The sequence below is a fragment of the Trichomonas vaginalis genome, chromosome III, assembly GCF_026262505.1.
Source record: "Trichomonas vaginalis G3 chromosome III, whole genome shotgun sequence".
Classification (NCBI taxonomy): domain Eukaryota; phylum Parabasalia; order Trichomonadida; family Trichomonadidae; genus Trichomonas; species Trichomonas vaginalis.
Genome location: NC_067205.1, coordinates 26,565,433 through 26,582,101, shown reverse-complemented (window position 1 = coordinate 26,582,101; position 16,669 = coordinate 26,565,433). Strand labels below are relative to the sequence as shown.

At 34.0% G+C, this 16,669-nt stretch overlaps 17 protein-coding genes across 17 annotated transcripts, besides 1 other annotated feature; 5 read left to right on the top strand and 12 right to left on the bottom strand.

Moving 5' to 3' along the window:
* Positions 1-12,668: part of a mobile genetic element that runs on past the window's edge.
* On the top strand, positions 16-1,251 carry TVAGG3_0769350 (uncharacterized protein; the record flags this gene model as incomplete). The annotated part of the gene is made up of 1 exon (XM_051245921.1): positions 16-1,251. The coding sequence occupies one exon, from the start codon at positions 16-18 to the stop codon at positions 1,249-1,251; it is 1,236 nt and encodes a 411-aa protein (XP_051092508.1).
* TVAGG3_0769340 (protein of unknown function, DUF4108 family) lies at positions 1,288-1,707 on the top strand (the record flags this gene model as incomplete). The annotated part of the gene is made up of 1 exon (XM_051245920.1): positions 1,288-1,707. The coding sequence occupies one exon, from the start codon at positions 1,288-1,290 to the stop codon at positions 1,705-1,707; it is 420 nt and encodes a 139-aa protein (XP_051092507.1).
* TVAGG3_0769330 (uncharacterized protein) lies at positions 1,724-2,173 on the bottom strand (the record flags this gene model as incomplete). Its single annotated transcript, XM_001306121.2, has 1 exon — positions 1,724-2,173. The coding sequence occupies one exon, from the start codon at positions 2,171-2,173 to the stop codon at positions 1,724-1,726; it is 450 nt and encodes a 149-aa protein (XP_001306122.2).
* TVAGG3_0769320 (protein of unknown function, DUF4106 family) lies at positions 2,635-3,084 on the top strand (the record flags this gene model as incomplete). The annotated part of the gene is made up of 1 exon (XM_051245919.1): positions 2,635-3,084. The coding sequence occupies one exon, from the start codon at positions 2,635-2,637 to the stop codon at positions 3,082-3,084; it is 450 nt and encodes a 149-aa protein (XP_051092506.1).
* Positions 3,528-3,983, bottom strand: TVAGG3_0769310 (uncharacterized protein; the record flags this gene model as incomplete). The annotated part of the gene is made up of 1 exon (XM_051245918.1): positions 3,528-3,983. One exon carries the CDS (start codon positions 3,981-3,983, stop codon positions 3,528-3,530), a length of 456 nt encoding a protein of 151 aa, XP_051092505.1.
* TVAGG3_0769300 (KilA, N-terminal/APSES-type HTH, DNA-binding family) lies at positions 4,444-4,833 on the bottom strand (the record flags this gene model as incomplete). The annotated part of the gene is made up of 1 exon (XM_001582463.2): positions 4,444-4,833. The coding sequence occupies one exon, from the start codon at positions 4,831-4,833 to the stop codon at positions 4,444-4,446; it is 390 nt and encodes a 129-aa protein (XP_001582513.2).
* TVAGG3_0769290 (organellar and viral DNA polymerase type B) lies at positions 6,249-7,163 on the bottom strand (the record flags this gene model as incomplete). The annotated part of the gene is made up of 1 exon (XM_001315283.1): positions 6,249-7,163. The coding sequence occupies one exon, from the start codon at positions 7,161-7,163 to the stop codon at positions 6,249-6,251; it is 915 nt and encodes a 304-aa protein (XP_001315318.1).
* TVAGG3_0769280 (uncharacterized protein) lies at positions 7,328-7,990 on the bottom strand (the record flags this gene model as incomplete). Its single annotated transcript, XM_051245917.1, has 1 exon — positions 7,328-7,990. The coding sequence occupies one exon, from the start codon at positions 7,988-7,990 to the stop codon at positions 7,328-7,330; it is 663 nt and encodes a 220-aa protein (XP_051092504.1).
* TVAGG3_0769270 (His-Me finger endonucleases family) lies at positions 8,900-9,484 on the bottom strand (the record flags this gene model as incomplete). The annotated part of the gene is made up of 1 exon (XM_051245916.1): positions 8,900-9,484. One exon carries the CDS (start codon positions 9,482-9,484, stop codon positions 8,900-8,902), a length of 585 nt encoding a protein of 194 aa, XP_051092503.1.
* TVAGG3_0769260 (phage tail repeat-like family) lies at positions 9,530-10,114 on the bottom strand (the record flags this gene model as incomplete). Its single annotated transcript, XM_051245915.1, has 1 exon — positions 9,530-10,114. The coding sequence occupies one exon, from the start codon at positions 10,112-10,114 to the stop codon at positions 9,530-9,532; it is 585 nt and encodes a 194-aa protein (XP_051092502.1).
* Positions 10,134-10,286, bottom strand: TVAGG3_0769250 (uncharacterized protein; the record flags this gene model as incomplete). The annotated part of the gene is made up of 1 exon (XM_051245914.1): positions 10,134-10,286. One exon carries the CDS (start codon positions 10,284-10,286, stop codon positions 10,134-10,136), a length of 153 nt encoding a protein of 50 aa, XP_051092501.1.
* Positions 10,306-10,707, bottom strand: TVAGG3_0769240 (uncharacterized protein; the record flags this gene model as incomplete). Its single annotated transcript, XM_051245913.1, has 1 exon — positions 10,306-10,707. One exon carries the CDS (start codon positions 10,705-10,707, stop codon positions 10,306-10,308), a length of 402 nt encoding a protein of 133 aa, XP_051092500.1.
* TVAGG3_0769230 (K02A2.6-like family) lies at positions 10,724-11,235 on the top strand (the record flags this gene model as incomplete). Its single annotated transcript, XM_051245912.1, has 1 exon — positions 10,724-11,235. A coding segment is annotated over one exon (512 nt), but the record flags the coding sequence as incomplete, so codon positions are not given.
* A 418-nt stretch (positions 12,669-13,086) lies between the features above and the next one.
* Positions 13,087-13,935, top strand: TVAGG3_0769210 (uncharacterized protein; the record flags this gene model as incomplete). Its single annotated transcript, XM_001315286.1, has 1 exon — positions 13,087-13,935. One exon carries the CDS (start codon positions 13,087-13,089, stop codon positions 13,933-13,935), a length of 849 nt encoding a protein of 282 aa, XP_001315321.1.
* A 2-nt stretch (positions 13,936-13,937) lies between these two features.
* On the bottom strand, positions 13,938-14,180 carry TVAGG3_0769200 (serine threonine-protein phosphatase family; the record flags this gene model as incomplete). The annotated part of the gene is made up of 1 exon (XM_001315287.1): positions 13,938-14,180. One exon carries the CDS (start codon positions 14,178-14,180, stop codon positions 13,938-13,940), a length of 243 nt encoding a protein of 80 aa, XP_001315322.1.
* An 18-nt stretch (positions 14,181-14,198) lies between these two features.
* TVAGG3_0769190 (uncharacterized protein) lies at positions 14,199-14,561 on the bottom strand (the record flags this gene model as incomplete). Its single annotated transcript, XM_001315288.1, has 1 exon — positions 14,199-14,561. One exon carries the CDS (start codon positions 14,559-14,561, stop codon positions 14,199-14,201), a length of 363 nt encoding a protein of 120 aa, XP_001315323.1.
* A 1,003-nt stretch (positions 14,562-15,564) lies between these two features.
* TVAGG3_0769180 (retrograde vesicle-mediated transport, Golgi to ER) lies at positions 15,565-16,575 on the bottom strand (the record flags this gene model as incomplete). Its single annotated transcript, XM_001315289.1, has 1 exon — positions 15,959-16,528. The coding sequence occupies one exon, from the start codon at positions 16,526-16,528 to the stop codon at positions 15,959-15,961; it is 570 nt and encodes a 189-aa protein (XP_001315324.1).
* Positions 16,576-16,669: the final 94 nt, after the last annotated feature.

The following is a 16,669-nucleotide window of genomic DNA, read 5'->3' as shown; positions in this document are numbered from 1 at the left end:
TTTATTTTTATAAAAATGTACAGAATAGATGTCTCAGATTTTTATGACTTCCAAGCATTCAGAAATATGTGTCCATTTCGAGACTATAACAAAGCAGTCGAGAATTTGAAACGTTTAGTCATTTATGTTGACTCTGCCCCAGAATGTTATGTCATGAAAGAATGGGATGTAGTCTTTAACAAACCTAAAGCGACAATAGTTTCAGAACAAGAATGTAGACAGAAACTTAAGAAAATAAAAGTCGTACAAGTTGGTATGAAGATGTTAGATGCTTGGGATATCTTATTGTCAAAGTTAGAAGATTTTTCAGTTCGAGGTATAAAGTTTTATACACCTTCTCCAAACTTCTATTCTATCTTCACTGGATATAAATATGAACAAGTAGAATGGAAAGAAAATATTATAGAAGCTTGGTTAGACCATGTCAAAGAAATTATATGCAATGGAAACGAAAAGGTTTATGAGTATATCTTATGTTGGTTTGCAAACATCTTACAACATCCAAGTGCTAAAAATGAAACTGCTCTCATTATAATTGGAAAACAAGGAACAGGTAAGAACACATTCTTTACAGATATTTTGTGCAAACTGTTAGAGGGCTATTCGAACCCTAATATGACAAACTTAGAAAACATCTGCGGTAAATTTAACTCTTCAATAGAGAATATGAAACTTATAGTATGTAACGAACTTCAAAGTATAGATACAACAAAAGTTTTGAACTCAGATGCTTTGAAGAGTCTTATAACAGACAAAGTTGGAGTTGTTGAAAGAAAATATAAAGACCAAAGAGTTTGTGAAAATGTTGCAAACTTCGTTATGGTTTCAAACAATGCTGTTCCGATGAAGTTAGAAAGTTCTGACAGAAGATATGTAGTTGTCAGAACGTCAGAAGCTCATATGCAAGATACAGAATATTTTGACGCTTTGTCAGAAACTTTGACATCTGACTTTTACAACCACTTGTTCTCATATTTTATGACATTAGATATTTCAAAGTTCAATCCAAGACAAATTCCACATACCGAAGAGAGACAAACATTGTTAGAAGCAAACAAGAGTGTATATGAACTGTTCATAGATGAAACTGACTTTGAGTGTTTAGATGAAAGGTCATTGTACGATTCGTATAAACAATATTGTCAAGAGTATGGTTATATGACAGCGTCTAAACGTACATTCTTGGCAAATGTCAAAAATCTTTTAGATGTTCAGAATGATGTATATACAAAGAAAAATTTTTCTGAGTAAATTTTAAAAAAAAAATTTTTTATCCGATAGAAAAAGATGGCAAAATTCATCTCAGTAAACAAGTACATGACAGAAGTCAAAGAAGAACTAGACCCATTCGCTTATTTGAATGTTTACTTCTACCATTTTGAAAAGTCTACATTTGACAAAGTTTGGAACATCGAACCAGTTAAGTTTGCTATTGTGACTAAAAATGGTGCGAAATTTGAAGACTTAGACATAGAAGGTTTGTTAACAGTCAAAGAAAGTTTTGACAGAAGGTTTTCAAACCTTAAAGAAGGCAAAGCATACAAACTTGTTATACCTTATGAACCAAAGAAAGCAGACGACTATGAATATTATGAGTCTAAGATAGTTGAAGTTCAAGGTAAATTGGGTAAAAAGATTTTAGAGTCTAAACCAGTGTTTGCTCCTAAAGAGGAAGAGAACATTGACATTGACCCAGAAATGTTCTAAAAATAAAATTTTATTTTTACATGTCAAATTTCTTTTTCTCTGGCTCTGGTTCTTTCTTCTCTTCTTCTACTTTCTTTTCTTTCTTCTCTCTCTTCTTCTTCTTCTCTGGTGGAGTTATGTCAAATTTGGCGCAACCATATTTATGTAAAAGTTCTTTGTCCTTTAATAGCTCATCTATTCTGTTTTCTATTTCATCTTCAAGAACGGCGCATGTGTCTTCTTTGCATTCTAAGAAATTTTGTTGGACTTCATCTTTCCAATCGGCGTCATCTCTGTCAACAAGTCTGTCATTGACAAATTTTAAGACTGCTCTGCTTAATGTTTTATGGTTCTTGTCATATTCCCAGAAACAGAACTTTAGAACAAATTCACCTTTCTTGTTTACACTATGTAAGATTTTATGGTCGACAGATGTTTTGCTGTCAAAAAGTTTGTCTCGAATATAGATAGCGAAATCGCTAGACATTTTCAAAAAGATAAAAATTTTAATTTTTCTAAAAATATGTTAGAAAAAAAGTTTGCTGACATTGACAAGAAATTGAGAATGTTTTAAACAAGAACAAGAGGAAGTTAGAAAATGCTCAGATAAAACCTATACATGACAAGTTCTTATTTGCTCAGAATGGTATAACAGGTCTAATTGCACCACCTGGGTCGGGTAAGACTTTCACTTATCTTAAAATGGCTGCACAACAACAAGAACTAGATGAGAAGAACCCATTCTATGAGTTAGTTGTTATTTGTAGTACTTCTGGTCAATTTGACCAAACCGTCAATTCGTTCAAAGATATTATAAAAAAGTCTAAGTTAGTATGTATAAAGGATACTGAGTTGTTAGATTGGATAAAGAAGTACCAAAGAAGAGTTTTGAAGTATAATGCTATAAATGAGTATATAAATTCGAAGTTTAAAGACCCAAATGAGGAAATGCAGAGAATATTAGAGAAGAAACACTTCAGAAACAAACAGAAAGAGATAGAATACATTTCGAAGAAATTGCAATCTTACGATTGGAAGACATACCCTCATAGATGTCTTCTTATCTTAGATGATTTCGCCTCTCATCCTTTGTTAAAGAATAGAGAACAAGATATGTGTCGAATTCTTAAGAAGCTCAGACACTTTAACATCTCAGTTGTCATTTGTGTACAGACAGCAAAGAGTTTAAGTAAGGATGTTAAAAGAATACTTACTGACATTGTACTTTTCCCCGGATTGTCCGAAGACGATTTCATGGAACTTATGAAAGAGTCCATGGCAGGTAAGTTTGACAGACATGAACTATGGGAGAAGTATAAAGTCATACAAGACCCTCATACTTCTTTCAGAATTCATATCTACGCAAACAAAGTTCAAATTGTAAAAAGTCAAGCTTGAAAAATCTAAGTGTTTAGTCTTAGTAAGTCTGTTGTGGTGCTGGGTCTGTCGGTTCTTCTGGCTTTGGAAGGCATTCAGGAAGAGGAACGTGAGACATTCGTTTGTGTCCTGTTGGAAGGAAAAACCTTTCCAGTTGTCGGGAAAAACTTTTCCTGTCGGAAGGAAAAATTTTTTCTGTTGTCGGGAAAAACTTTTCCTGAAGTTCGACCAAAAAGTTCTCAATTTTCGAAAATTTGAATGGTTTACGGACGGACAACTGGAAAAATTTTTCCTGTCGGAAGGAATTTTTTTTCCTGTCGGAAGGAAGAACTTTTCTTGTCGTCGGGAAAATTTTTTCCTGTCGGAAGGAAGGACTCGGAATGCCAGAAGGATTTGACGAGGCAATTTACTTTATAGAGCTACCTGAGCCATCTGAAGTCAAGCTTGAAAAATAAAGAGTTCATTTACTCTACTTGTTTGAAGTTGTCAAAATACTCTGTTATTTTTTCCTTTAACAATGGCAAATCTTCTTTGAATGTAAGTATTGTACAACCTTTCATATCATAGTGTGTTTGAGGTAACGTATCTTGAACTATTTGTTTCACATCTTCATTTGGGGTCATTGAAATCGGTAAGTTTTCGCGATAGAACCAATTTCTGTCAGATTTGTAAATCTTAGCAAGGTCGTAAAAGCTTTTGTTGTTTCTTCTGACTAAATGCAACATAACCATATCTCTGTCTTCTTCATTTTCCATCTCTTCAGTATAAATCATATACTTATAGTTCTTTTCCTTTCCTTTTGGTACCGAACGTGGTATTCTTTTCTGAATGTTTTTGTCTTTTGCTTCAATGACTTCATCTTTTGCTTGAAGTTTCTTTTCCATCTCTTCACGTTCTTGTCTATGAATTTCATCTAACATCATGAAAATATAACAAGCGTAACGAGGTGAAGCCCACATTGCTACAGCATTTACTAAAAGTCTATGAACATAATATCCTTTCAAACTATTTGGCAAATTTTTACGATTTTCGTACGGAATCTCGTTCCTCGGTTTTCCGAGGAACGCAAACATATGAGGAAATTCTTCTAAAAGTTCTTTTGCCTGCTGGTTTTCAAACCAATGATATGCTTGCTTTGTAGAACGAAGAGCTGTCAAAATACTTTGCATTTGGTACATATCGTCTTTGACCGAACGAATGAGACGTAACTGTTTGTTATATTGTATGTACTCGTATTCTTCACTTATGGCTTCATGAACGATAGCAGTTGTTGTGTTCTCTGTTGTTGTCATATCTGTCTTTACATACAAAATAAAAAAAATATTTTATAAAAAATTAGCGTTATTTTTTTATTTTCACAAAAGACCAAAAATAAACGCTTTACATGTATTTTTCAGCAACTTCGTCAAGAAGTCTGTAAATATACCATGCATAACGAGGAGAAGCCCACATTGCTATTGAACTAACTAGGAACTTATGAACATATATACCTTTTAGATGCAATGGTAAGTTTTGTCTGTCTTGGTACATCTTTTTAAGTTCTACATGTTCGAACTCACTCAAAAGTTCATGAGTGCTATTTAATTCAAACCAGTCTTGTGGTTTCTTAGTGTCTGGAGCAAAACATGCTGTCAAAATACTTTGCATTTGGTACATGTCATCTTTGACCGAACGAATGAGACGGAGTTGTTTGTTATATTGTATGTACTCGTATTCTTCATTTATGGCTTCATGAACGATAGCAGTTGTTGTGTTCTCTGTTGTTGTCATTTCTGTCTTTACATACAAAATAAAAAAAATATTTTATAAAAAATTAGCGTTATTTCCTGACTTTCACAAAAGACCAAAAATAAACGCTTTACATGTATTTTTCAGCAACTTCGTCAAATAATTTTATAGCTTTATTTATCTCATCTACTTCAAACGTTTCTTTACCTTTTATGGGAGCACCATACATTTTCTCAAACTTTTCAAGTAGTTCTGTTTCAGCAGCTCTCATATCGTTAACGAACACAACCTTGACTCTATTGACTGTACTGTCATATCTTTGAGTTATATTATATGTTCTTCCTATCTTATATCTCTTTGTATTGAAGTCCTTCGGTTTCTGAACGATGTAAAGTAAGCCTTCACTGCAACGTTCCGTATCGAATGAACCATATGTTATGAAGTTATATCCAACAACTGGGTCTAACCATAACAAAACTATTGGTATAAGACTTTTGTCTATAAGATATGCTGTAGTTCCATAGAATCTTACCGATATCATAAGCTTAGGATTTCTTGTCAAAATTTTCTGAGTAGAAGCAATTTTAACCCAGTCGTGGGATGTTTTCTTTCCAGATGGAGATATAATGTCTGACAAAGAATATTTGTTGTATTTCTTTGAGTATCTTACGTTTAAATCACCTATTCTAACCACTTTGGTGTCATTGTCTATCTTTCTAACTGTTTCAAACTCAATGTTTAACATTTCTGTTCTTACATACAAGATAAAAAAAATATTTTATAAAAAACTAACTTTATTTTTTCTATCTTAAGGAAATTCATGATTTTCATAGAGTTTTGGCGACTACGTTTTCTTACGTACTCGCTGTTCTTCATGATTTTCATAGAGTTTTGGCGACCCCGAAGGAAGTCGGTCTCGCTGTTCTTCACTGATTTTCATGAGTTTTGGCGACTACGTTTTCTTACGTACTCGCTGTTCTTCATGATTTTCATAGAGTTTTGGCGACTACGTTTTCTTACGTACTCGCTGTTCTTCACTGATTTTCATGAGTTTTATGCAAGACCGAAAAAAAACGCTCTAGAGAATTTTCACGATTTTCATAGAGTTTTGGCGACTACGTTTTCTTACCTACTCGCAATTTTTTACGATTTTCATACGGAATCTCTTCTCTCGGTTTTCCTCGGGAAGCAATCTTATGCCATTTTACTCAGATTTTTGTTGCTGAATTCAATAAAAATATAATTTAGGTGAAGAGGTGACATCTCACCCGTTTTCTCACCTGTTTTCTCACCTCTTGAATTTGTCAAGACTTCTTCGTAAACGTTTTGTCAAACATGAACGTAAATGTTTTGTCATGATTTCTTCTTCGTAATGAGCGTAAATCAGTAAAAAATAATGTTTAGGTGAAGAGGTGACATCTCACCCGTTTTCTCACCTCTTTTCTCACCCCAGTTTTTCACAAGCGTTTTACATGAATTGTACGATGTATATTTGAAATCCTAAACAGTTTTGTAGCTTCTATTTCTTCTGTCAGTACATCGAATGTTTTAACAATGCCGAAAGTTTCTTTATACTTCTTCTTGACGTCAGATAATAGGAAATCTTCTGCTGTTGGATAGTTTTTGTTCAGAAATGCTAACATATCCATTTTATTTTCTGCTGGTTTTTCTGCTTCTTTCTTTAAGTCTGCATAGTCGTTTCGCATACGTTCTATCTCTTTGACGGAGTAGTTATATTTCCTCATTGCTGCTTTACATTTAGAACATTGCGGATTCATTTTTGCGTTATATTCTGAAACCTTACCTGCTAAAACAACCAAGGCGTCAATTGCTCTCTTCATCTCAAACATAGCGGGTCTTATCTGTTCATTCCATACCTTACCTCTTCTGTCTTTATCTCTTATCTGCCATACACATTTTGCAACTAATGAAACAAAGTTGTCGTAGGTCTTAAATTCTTCAGATTTGTAAAGGTCAGAGATGTTCTTATAAACCATGTCGCAATCTTTGTCCATAACCTTATGGTTGCAATGAAAACCAAGGAATTCATAATTTACTTTACGTATGAACTTCTTTATTTCTACTGAGTCAGTTGGTTTCACTTCAATTTCGTCGAATTCAGGAATAGTGAGTTTTTGTTGTTGGATTTCAGGCAATTTAGGCAAATGGTCAATAATGTCCTGCATTTCATAAAGATACTGTTCATTTGTTTCATCCTGTGCGGTACAGTCTAAATTACTTGTTAACAGTTCTTGCTTTATCTTCTGGATTTTTGTTTCGAAAGTATATGAAGAAGGAATGAAGCTTTTCATCTCTACTAACATTGAAGTTGGATTCATAACTAAAGAGTTTGGTGCTGTTGTTGCTAACATGTTCTTACAATAAAAATAAAAAAAAATATTTTATAAAAAACTAAAATATATTTTTTATCTTAAGGAAATTCATGAAAATTCAACAGGTGAGAAAACAGGTGAGAAAACGGGTGAAATCTCACCTCTTCACCTAAACATTATTTTTGTCGAAAAAAATGGTTCATTTACTCACAATATTTTTGTACAAAACAACCCCAAGCTTTTAACCTCTCTTCTGCAGCTTCTAATGCTATCTTAGCGAGTTCATATTCTCTAAATTCTCTCTTTAAATCTTCTTGTTCCCATTGGTCTAGTTCGTATGGCGAGTCTCTATAACCAGAACATATCTCACGTTCATGTTCTATTTGTTTTTCATGCATTTTTCTAACTTCTTCTTCGAACAAAGGTTTTGCATTCTCTACTGTATCTTCAAGTTCTTCTTCATCTAATTTCTCATGAACTTTCTTGTCTATGGAGTCCATAATTTTTCCAACTGCTATGCAATATTTTGGAGAAGCCCACATTGCTATATAGTTTACAAGTCTTGGGTCTACATACATTCCTCTAACCTGTTTGATTTCATCAGGAATTCCTGCATGAATTTTGTATAAAAAGCAACCCGCTGTTTTCCGCGGGTTGGTATATTCTTCACAAAATGCCTCAAAATACTCTTCCCAGGACTTATTTTCCAACAACCTTCTAAAGTCCTTCCTAAACTGCTGACACATATTTGTTGCATTTATATAACCATCCTTGTCTCTACGTAAGACTTCAATACCGTTGTAAGTGCCTTTTGTGAATGTTTCGCCATTAGATTTGTTCGTGAACGTTTTTGCTTCGACTGACATTTCTGTTCTTACAATAAAAATAAAAAATATTTTTTGGTGGGACGTCGGACATTCGTTTGTGGCTTAACCGTCGGACCACAACGATAAAAATCTCGACAAAACATATACGATGAAGTCTCAACAAAACATTTACGATGAAGTCTTAACAAAAAATATACGATGAAATCTATTTCCTGTGTTGTTGTCAAAATGTCATGTTGTCACACTTTTTCAAAAAGATGTTAGTTGACCGAGTGACCTGGTCGCCTAAAATATATTTTTTTCTATCTTAAGGAAATTCATGAAAATTCACCTGTTGAATTTTGTATAAAAAGCAACCCGCTGTTTTCCGCGGGTTGGTATATTCTTCACAAAATGCTTGTTTTGAGGTCGAGCCACTTTTGGCTCCACCTCTTTTTTCAACCAAAAACTCATTTTTGTCGAATTCAGCACAAAATTCATGAAAATTCAACAGGTGAGAAAACAGGTGAGAAAACGGGTGAAATCTCACCTCTTCACCTAAACATTATTTTTGGGTCATTTACGCTCATTACGATGAAATCATGACAAAACATTTACGAAGAAGTTTCGACAAAACATTTACGAAGAAGTTTCGACAAAACATAAACGAAGAAGTTTCGACAAAACATTTACGATGAAGAAGTTTCGACAAAACATAAACGATGAAATTCATGAAAATTCAAGAGGGTAGAAAAGAGGTTAGAAAAGAGGTTAGATATACCCATCTACCCTAAACATTATTTTTACTGAATTTAGCAACAAAATGAACGAGGTCAGGATGTATGTTGCTGAATTCATTCATAACACCCTTTGTAAGCTCATAAAATGCTTGTTTTGAGGTCGAGCCACTTTTGGCTCCACCGTATTCTTTCAACCTGAAGCATTTAATATATGTAAAAATATACTGTTTTAAAATGGTATGCCATATAGCTTCTTGAATTTGTTAAGAAGTATTTTAACGTATTTTCCATCTGTATCTCTAGCGTTTACATAAGCATAGCCTTCCTTAGTAAAATATACTTGTAATTTCCTATAGTTTACGCCGGTATAAAAGTAGAATGAGTCTTGTTCTTCGCTATAGTAGTAAAACTCAAACGTATGCTTACCATAGTCTCTAATTTCAATTGTTTCATCTTCTAGTTCGTCGACAAATTCGAATACAATATCTCCAAATTTGCTTATGTTCTTACTGTTTTCAGAACAAGTGACCCAACGTAAGTTTTCAAGTCTATTGTCGTTTCTTATACGGTTTATATGGTCTACAAAAGGTAAATTGTTAGGGTTCGGTATAAAATGAGTTGCAATGACGACATGTTTAAGATAGCGTTTTCCACTCATCCTCATCATAGTATATCCGTCATTTCGCTCCCATTCGCTTAAAACTCTTTTTGTCTTTTTCTTCCTTATTTCAAAAGGTTCACAACAGTGAATTTCATATTTCTCATCTAACAAACAAGTTTCCCAACGGTCTTCTCCAACAAACTCAGCGTACATTTCAAATAAAATAAAAAAATATTTTTTTTGAAAAATGTTTTTTCTTTACTTTACATAACCGCCTGCTGCCATAAGTCTTTGACGCCAACCCATACCAGCTAATGAAGGTTGACTTGGTTTAGTTTGGAAACTAAACTTTGGTTTTGGTTTATCTTCAGTTTTTGGTTTCTCTTCTTCTATCGGTTTTTCGTCACTTTTCGGTTCCTCTGACTTTACCTCACTTGCAGGTATGGTTGTGTCGTTAACATCTTCATAAATATCATATGCCATTTGTTTTTGTTTTCCTTTCAACTTTTTGTGTTTGTTGTAAAGTTTAGAATATTTCGACTCTAAGTCAATGAGATGTTCTATAATGAACTGTTGGTCAGTGAAGTATACCTTCCCATCTGTTGTCTCTTTAACTCCTTCAGACTTCAATATTTTATTTGTGAGAGTCTGTTTCTTTTTTGAGATACTAGCCGTTCCATTTCTATGAAAAGTGACTTTATAGTTAGGGTTTGCATTTCCAGACCTGGCACTTTCTATTATTGAATTTTTCTCTTCATCTGTAAGTTCTTTGACAGGTTTTGACAATGGTTCTGAACTTTTTGTTTGTGGTGTCAAATCTACCGTTTCAACTTCTTCGGTCATTTCATCTCAGTAAAAAATTTTAGTTTGGTTTGTTTTCAACTGGTTGTTGTTGTTTTTTAAGTCGGTCTAAAACTTCCTGAGGTATAGGAAGAACTTGACAAACACGTTGTGTAACTGCTGGAAGTCGACAAATCCATCTTGAACCCATTTGTCTCAATGCTGTATTGTTCATTTCATCTCAGTAAAAAAATTTACATTCCCCACGTTTGAGGCGGTTGAGGTTGGTTATTGTTTACCCATTGTTGTGCATGGTTATATCCTCTGTTAAAGAATCTTTCACCTTGGTCCATATAGTGTCCTGCTTGGTTATAGTAGTCATTTGCTTTGTTATAATAGTTTCCTGCTTGTCTTCCTACATTGTCCATCCATCCTTGAACTTTTCCTCTTGTTTCAGGATTTGGAATAAGATTTGCTGCATCTCGTGCTACATCCCAACCTTTCTGTACAGTTTGTATAATAGGTTGTGCTTTCTCTTTAAGTATACCTAATGTACTCAAAATCTTCCTTCCAACTCCAAATACACCTCTGGCTATTGTTCCCACTGCGGGCAAAAATCTGGATGCAACTCCTGCTAATGCGCCAAATAAACCCATTTCTTATAGGGTAAAAATGACGAATCCAAACAAGGACCCCTATGTTTCTAAGGCAACAAAGAAAGCACTCATGATAAAAATCTTTAGTTCAACACCAAATGCTTGGTTTATGGATATCTTGGAAAACATTCCGAGGTATAGAGAAGATGGACCACCATACTGGCTAATATTTGTCGGTCAAAACACAAGATACTGTGAAGCCATACCATTACAGTCCAAAAATATTTTAGATGTGAAAACTGCTTTGACAATATTCGTTGACAAATACCATCCAACAAAACTGACATCTGACTGTGAAAGTTCTTTCAAATCAGATGATGTAAAAAACTATCTGCGTTCAAAAAATGTAAACCAATATTTCATTGTCGACCAAAACCATTCTGCTCTTGGTGTCATTGACAGTTGTATAAAAATCTTAAGAGACTTAAATCAACCACAAGGTGGTGAAGCAAATGAAATGTCATATGACGACAAATATAGACACTTCTCCATGGCAAAGATGAGACAAGTTTTAAATATTTACAATAGCCGTAAACAAAAAGGTTTGGGAAACCACTCCCCCGAAGAAATGAAAAACAACCCCGACTTAGAGAAAGACTATATATTTAATAGTTTAGTTAAGAGGGATAGACAAGAAAGAATGCCAGGCTTCAAACTTAAGAAAGGTGACAAAGTAAAAATAGAAATACCTAAACGCGACCCATATGAAAATACTATTGACTATGACAACAATGGGAACCCGACAGGTACTCACATTCGTGTTCGTAAAAATAGAAGAAAGTATACAAGAGAATATTATGAAGTTTTAGGCAAACATGGCAAAATGTACAGACTGCAAGCAGAAGATAAAACGACTATTGTCAGACCTCGTTTCAAACTTGTCAAAGTTCAAGGTGGTATACTTTCAAAGACAGTTCCTAACAAATATAAGACAACTCCTGACGAATATGCTAAAGAAGTTGAAAATGACGACTAAGCATTTCTATACCATGCACAAACTGTCATGTAAGGTGGCATGTATTTTTTACCTAGTCCTGTAGATGTTGTTGTAAAAGTATGTTGGTGGTTTCCTCCTGGTTCAGTTTGTCGAAAAGTCTTTTTTGCTGAATGGTTATAATCTGGAGATAAAACGTCATAGCCAGCTTCATACTCTGAGTTGTATAATGGGTGGTCTCTTAATGAGTGGCTATGGTCGCCAGAAAAGTTTGTTGTACCAGAATGACTATGTGGTGGCAAGTTGTCGACAGATATCGTTTTACTTCCACCTGTTTTCTTTGGAGTGTGTGCACAATACAAAAAACTTTCGAGTATTTGAGTCCAAGTTCCAAAACCAAGTACTACTTCTGGTCTGGTAGAGTTCATTGACGTATAAATAGAGCCTATAGGATATAATGTTTGAAGTATTTCTGTCTTTAATGTTTGAAGCTCTGTTTTGTCTGCTTTCTTGTCATATAAATCTTGAGCAGTGAATTTAATATTATGTTCATCCTTCATGACATAAACATCTTTACATCTAATGTTTCTCATCGTCGTTATGTCGTCATCCGATGTTAAACCTTGTGGAAAGTTAGGAGGTTTACAATATAATGCATCCCCACCAGTTTCTTCAACCGTTCCTTCAATACTTTCTATAGCAACAGTTGTAAAACTTGTATGTGTATGGTTCTTGTCAGCTTTGTCATCTAACTTTTCTTGTAAGTTTGCAATATTTGCAATGGTATGTGTATGTCCAACGTCACTTTTCCTGTTTAAGGTTTCTTGTAAGTTTGTAATATTTGCAATGGTATGTGTATGGTTCTTGTCGGCTTTAAGGTCTAAACATCCTGAAACCCACCCTGTATTGGCTTTACCTTCTAAAATCTTCGATGTCCGTTCATGGTACCATTCAACCATTTCTTTAATTTTTTCATCTTTTTCATCCACATATTCCTTATCTGCCTTCTTCACTAACCCACTAGCCAGATATGCTAACTCATCGTCAACATATGTTTTATCTGCTTTCTTTTCAACATCCTCTTTCGTTGCATAAGCTTTGTTAGCTCTTTCTTCTTCTTTTGCTATTGCATCGTCTACATACTCTTTGTCAGCTTTGTTGTCAACATCTGCTTTCAAAAGAAGTTCATCTATAGGTTTCTCGTTTAAAGTTCGTTTTGTTGGATTTATACAGACAGTATGGTTCTTATTGTCTTGAAACAGAAACTCATCTGTCATTGGGTTTAATGTCAGTTTTAAGTTTCCTTCTTTCAATGACTCAGATATCTTAGAATAGTTTGAAAAGTTTGTTGTGTTCTTATTTAGAGCTTGCATAATGAGTTGTCGGTTGTGTTGTATTTCTCTCATAGACGCTGTTTCATTTGACATTTTTATTCTAGATAAAATATGCTTCCAATAGAAAAAGAAAATTCAAGAGTTGCTACAACTAAACCATTAGATGAACTTTTTACTAATGTCGGTCAAAAGTTTGAGACAGAGACCGTAAAGCATGAAGGCTATCGTTTTGACTACCCGTTAAGATGGCTAAGAGACCCATCCGTCACAAAAGCTATTGGCTTTCGTAGAATGAAGTTCATTTCAGAAGCCATACATGGTTTCCCATTTACGGTCGGTTTTGAAGTTCGATACTATAACAAAGAAAAACGTATGTATGAGAAATTTGAACAGGGAAAACTTTTACAAGTGAATTTGCTTGTAAACTTAGAAACAACTCTTCAAGCTTTTCAAGAAAAAATAAACGATATCTATCTCGAATATGCAAACCAGTTTAACATTGACGAAGGAGAATACCATCTCGATATTATATATGACAGGAAAAATGCAACTGTTAAAATCAATAGAATAGAAGACCTTGGAGAAAACGTTTATATTTCTACAAAATATAACAACTTGGCATGGTATAGATTTTTGAGGATGTTAAATCAGCCTGCAGAATATCCAGTACACCCGGACTTTTATGAAGTCGAAAACCCTAATGGAACATATGAAAATGTTTTCAACCCAGCTGCTATTATTGTTCATGCTTCATTTTCTGGCGCCCAAAACTCTTTCTTATGCTTGGCAAATGACTTTTACGAAAAACCTACAAAGCTATATGAACCACCGAGTGGAAGTATTTCAGACTTTCAAGTATGGTTTACTACAGATGGAAGAAAGAGAATAATTCCATTATACCACGCGTTTTACTTAGAACTTAGTTTCATATACAACTACTATCGAACGGTAAAAATATAATTTTAATACGGTTGAGGTGTTGGATTTGGTTGCCAACTTGACTGTGGTGCAGGTTCAGGCTGTTGTATAACAGGAGCTTGTTCTTCTGGTTCAGGGTCTTTAGGTATAATACCAACGAACTGACCTACTCTTTTGCCAATATTTTTGACTCCGTTCCAAATTCCTCTTCCTACGGTTTTTATTCCATTCCATATACCTCTTCCAACATTTCGAAAGAAGTTTCCTATTCTTCCAAAGAAACCCATTTTACTATATGTAAAAATCTAATGTCCACCTAGTCTCTTACGTTTCCTGTTGAGTTCCATAGCATTTTTTAACTGGAGCTCATACATTCTATTTCTCCTCTGGTAGAAAACATACTCTGGGTCAACTCCTGTGTTCGCGTCATCTGCATAGAGTTGTTTATATCCCACTTCAGGGTTTGTATAAAACTCTTTCCATCTCATATTTGCATACCATGGTGGTAAGCCTAACGCAGCGTCATTTGACATGGCAGTTTGCATTTGTACATCTGTTGGCACTTGACCATAGTTTGCCATTGCAGTTTGTATTCTAACTTCATTTGGAATATTCTCTGGGTTTGGTTGTCCAGGTTGCTGTGCATTCGCTAAGTTCTGTGCGTCCATTTAATATTAGATAAAAATATCTCTTACGAGTACATATGCTGAACATTTGCAGGCATTGGTTCATCTTCATATTCTCTGTACTTTTCTGCCACGTCAAATAAATAAATGACACAATGGAAAAAACCTAAAACAAGTAGTCCTATTTCAAACCACATTTACTTACTAATAAAATTTCTTTGTTATGACTTCTTCGTAAATGTTTTGTCAAGACTTCTTCGTAAAGACTTTGTCAAGACTTCTTCGTAAAGACTTTGTTAAGACTTCTTCGTAAATGACCAAAAATATATTTTAGGTGAAGAGGTGAGATTTCACCTCTTTTTTCACCTCATTTCTCACCTCTTGAATTTTCATGAATTTCTTCGTAAAGACTTTGTTAAGACTTCTTCATCTAATTTCTCATGAACTTTCTTGTCTATGTTTTGTCAAGATTTCATCGTAAAGACTTTGTTGAGATTTCTTCGTAAATGACCCTAGTAGTATATTTTTGGTGTAAATTTCATGAAAATTCAAGAGGGTGAAAAATTAGGTGAAAAAACAGGTGAAATCTCACCTCTTCACCTAAAATATATTTTTGGTGTAAAATTCAAGAGGGTGAAAAATTAGGTGAAAAAACAGGTGAAATCTCACCTCTTCACCTAAAATATATTTTTGGTGTAAATTTCATGAAAATTCAAGAGGTGAGAAATGAGGTGAAAAAACAGGTGAAATCTCACCTCTTCACCTAAACATTATTTTTGTCTGATTTTACGAAGAAGTCTTGACAAAACATTTACGAAGAAGTCTTGACAAAACATTTACGAAGAAGTCTTGACAAAACATTTACGAAGAAGTCTTGACAAAACATTTACGAAGAAGTCTTGACAAAACATTTACGAAGAAGTCTTGACAAAACATTTACGAAGAAGAAGTCTTGACAAAACATTTACGAAGAAGTCTTGACAAAACATTTACGAAGAAGAAGTCTTGACAAAACATTTACGAAGAAGTCTTGACAAAACATTTACGAAGAAGTCTTGACAAAACATTTACGAAGAAGTCTTGACAAAACATTTACGAAGAAGTCTTGACAAAACATGAAAACATATATAATTTGTGAAAAGTGAAACATTATATAATGTTTTCGACCAAGAAGACTAACAATTTTCCGAATAAAAACTTCATTTATACTAAACATCTTCAGGGCTAGAGGGCACGAAGTGCCTGGAAGCCCCACTACCTTTTTTTTTTTTTTTTTTTCATGGCATTATCTGTTTTTCATTTTCATCATCTTCAAATTTCGACAATAATATTGGATTATTTATCTATAAAACAATTAAAAATATATTTAAATAACATGAATTCCATACATATATTAACATTTTCTTGGCGTCAAGCCGCTGAAGAATCTGTTATCTTTTTTAACAGCATTGAGATTTCTTTGTAAGTGGCCTTGCTACAATTTGAATAGCTTCATCACTCTTTTTAATCTTTGATTCGACTAAAACTTGAGCAGCCATTTCAAATAGTTCCACAATTGCTTCACCAGTTCGTGCTGATGTATATATTAATTTAGTCTTATGAGAATTAGTCCAATTTTCTATATTTTCTTTTGGAATCTGGTTTTGGTCAAGGTCAATTTTGTTTCCAACAATAATAAATGGACATTCTATTCCTAATTCTACATGTATTTTTGTATACCACTCATCTAAAGAATAAAAACTACGCACATCTGTAACATCGAAAACTAAAATTACTAAAGATGCATCTTGTGCATATAATGGGACTATATTTCGATATCTTTCTTGACCTGCAGTATCCCAGATATTCATAACTACGTCTTTCCCTTCGTGTGACAACGTAATTTGACAATGATTTGCTCCAACAGTTGGCTGAATTTCATCCTGGAAGTAACTTTGATAGTAACGGACTGTGATGCAGGTTTTTCCAACGCCAGCATCCCCAATAAAAATAACTTTTTCAGCCTGCATATTTAGCTAAAAAAGTGACTTACTTTTCGAAGACAACCTCAAAAAATAAAAAACGATCATTGATTTTTCTAAGTTATTATGTTAAGGATTTCCACATTTTTAAAATTCTAAATATTGCCATTTCCGATCATTATTTTGTCA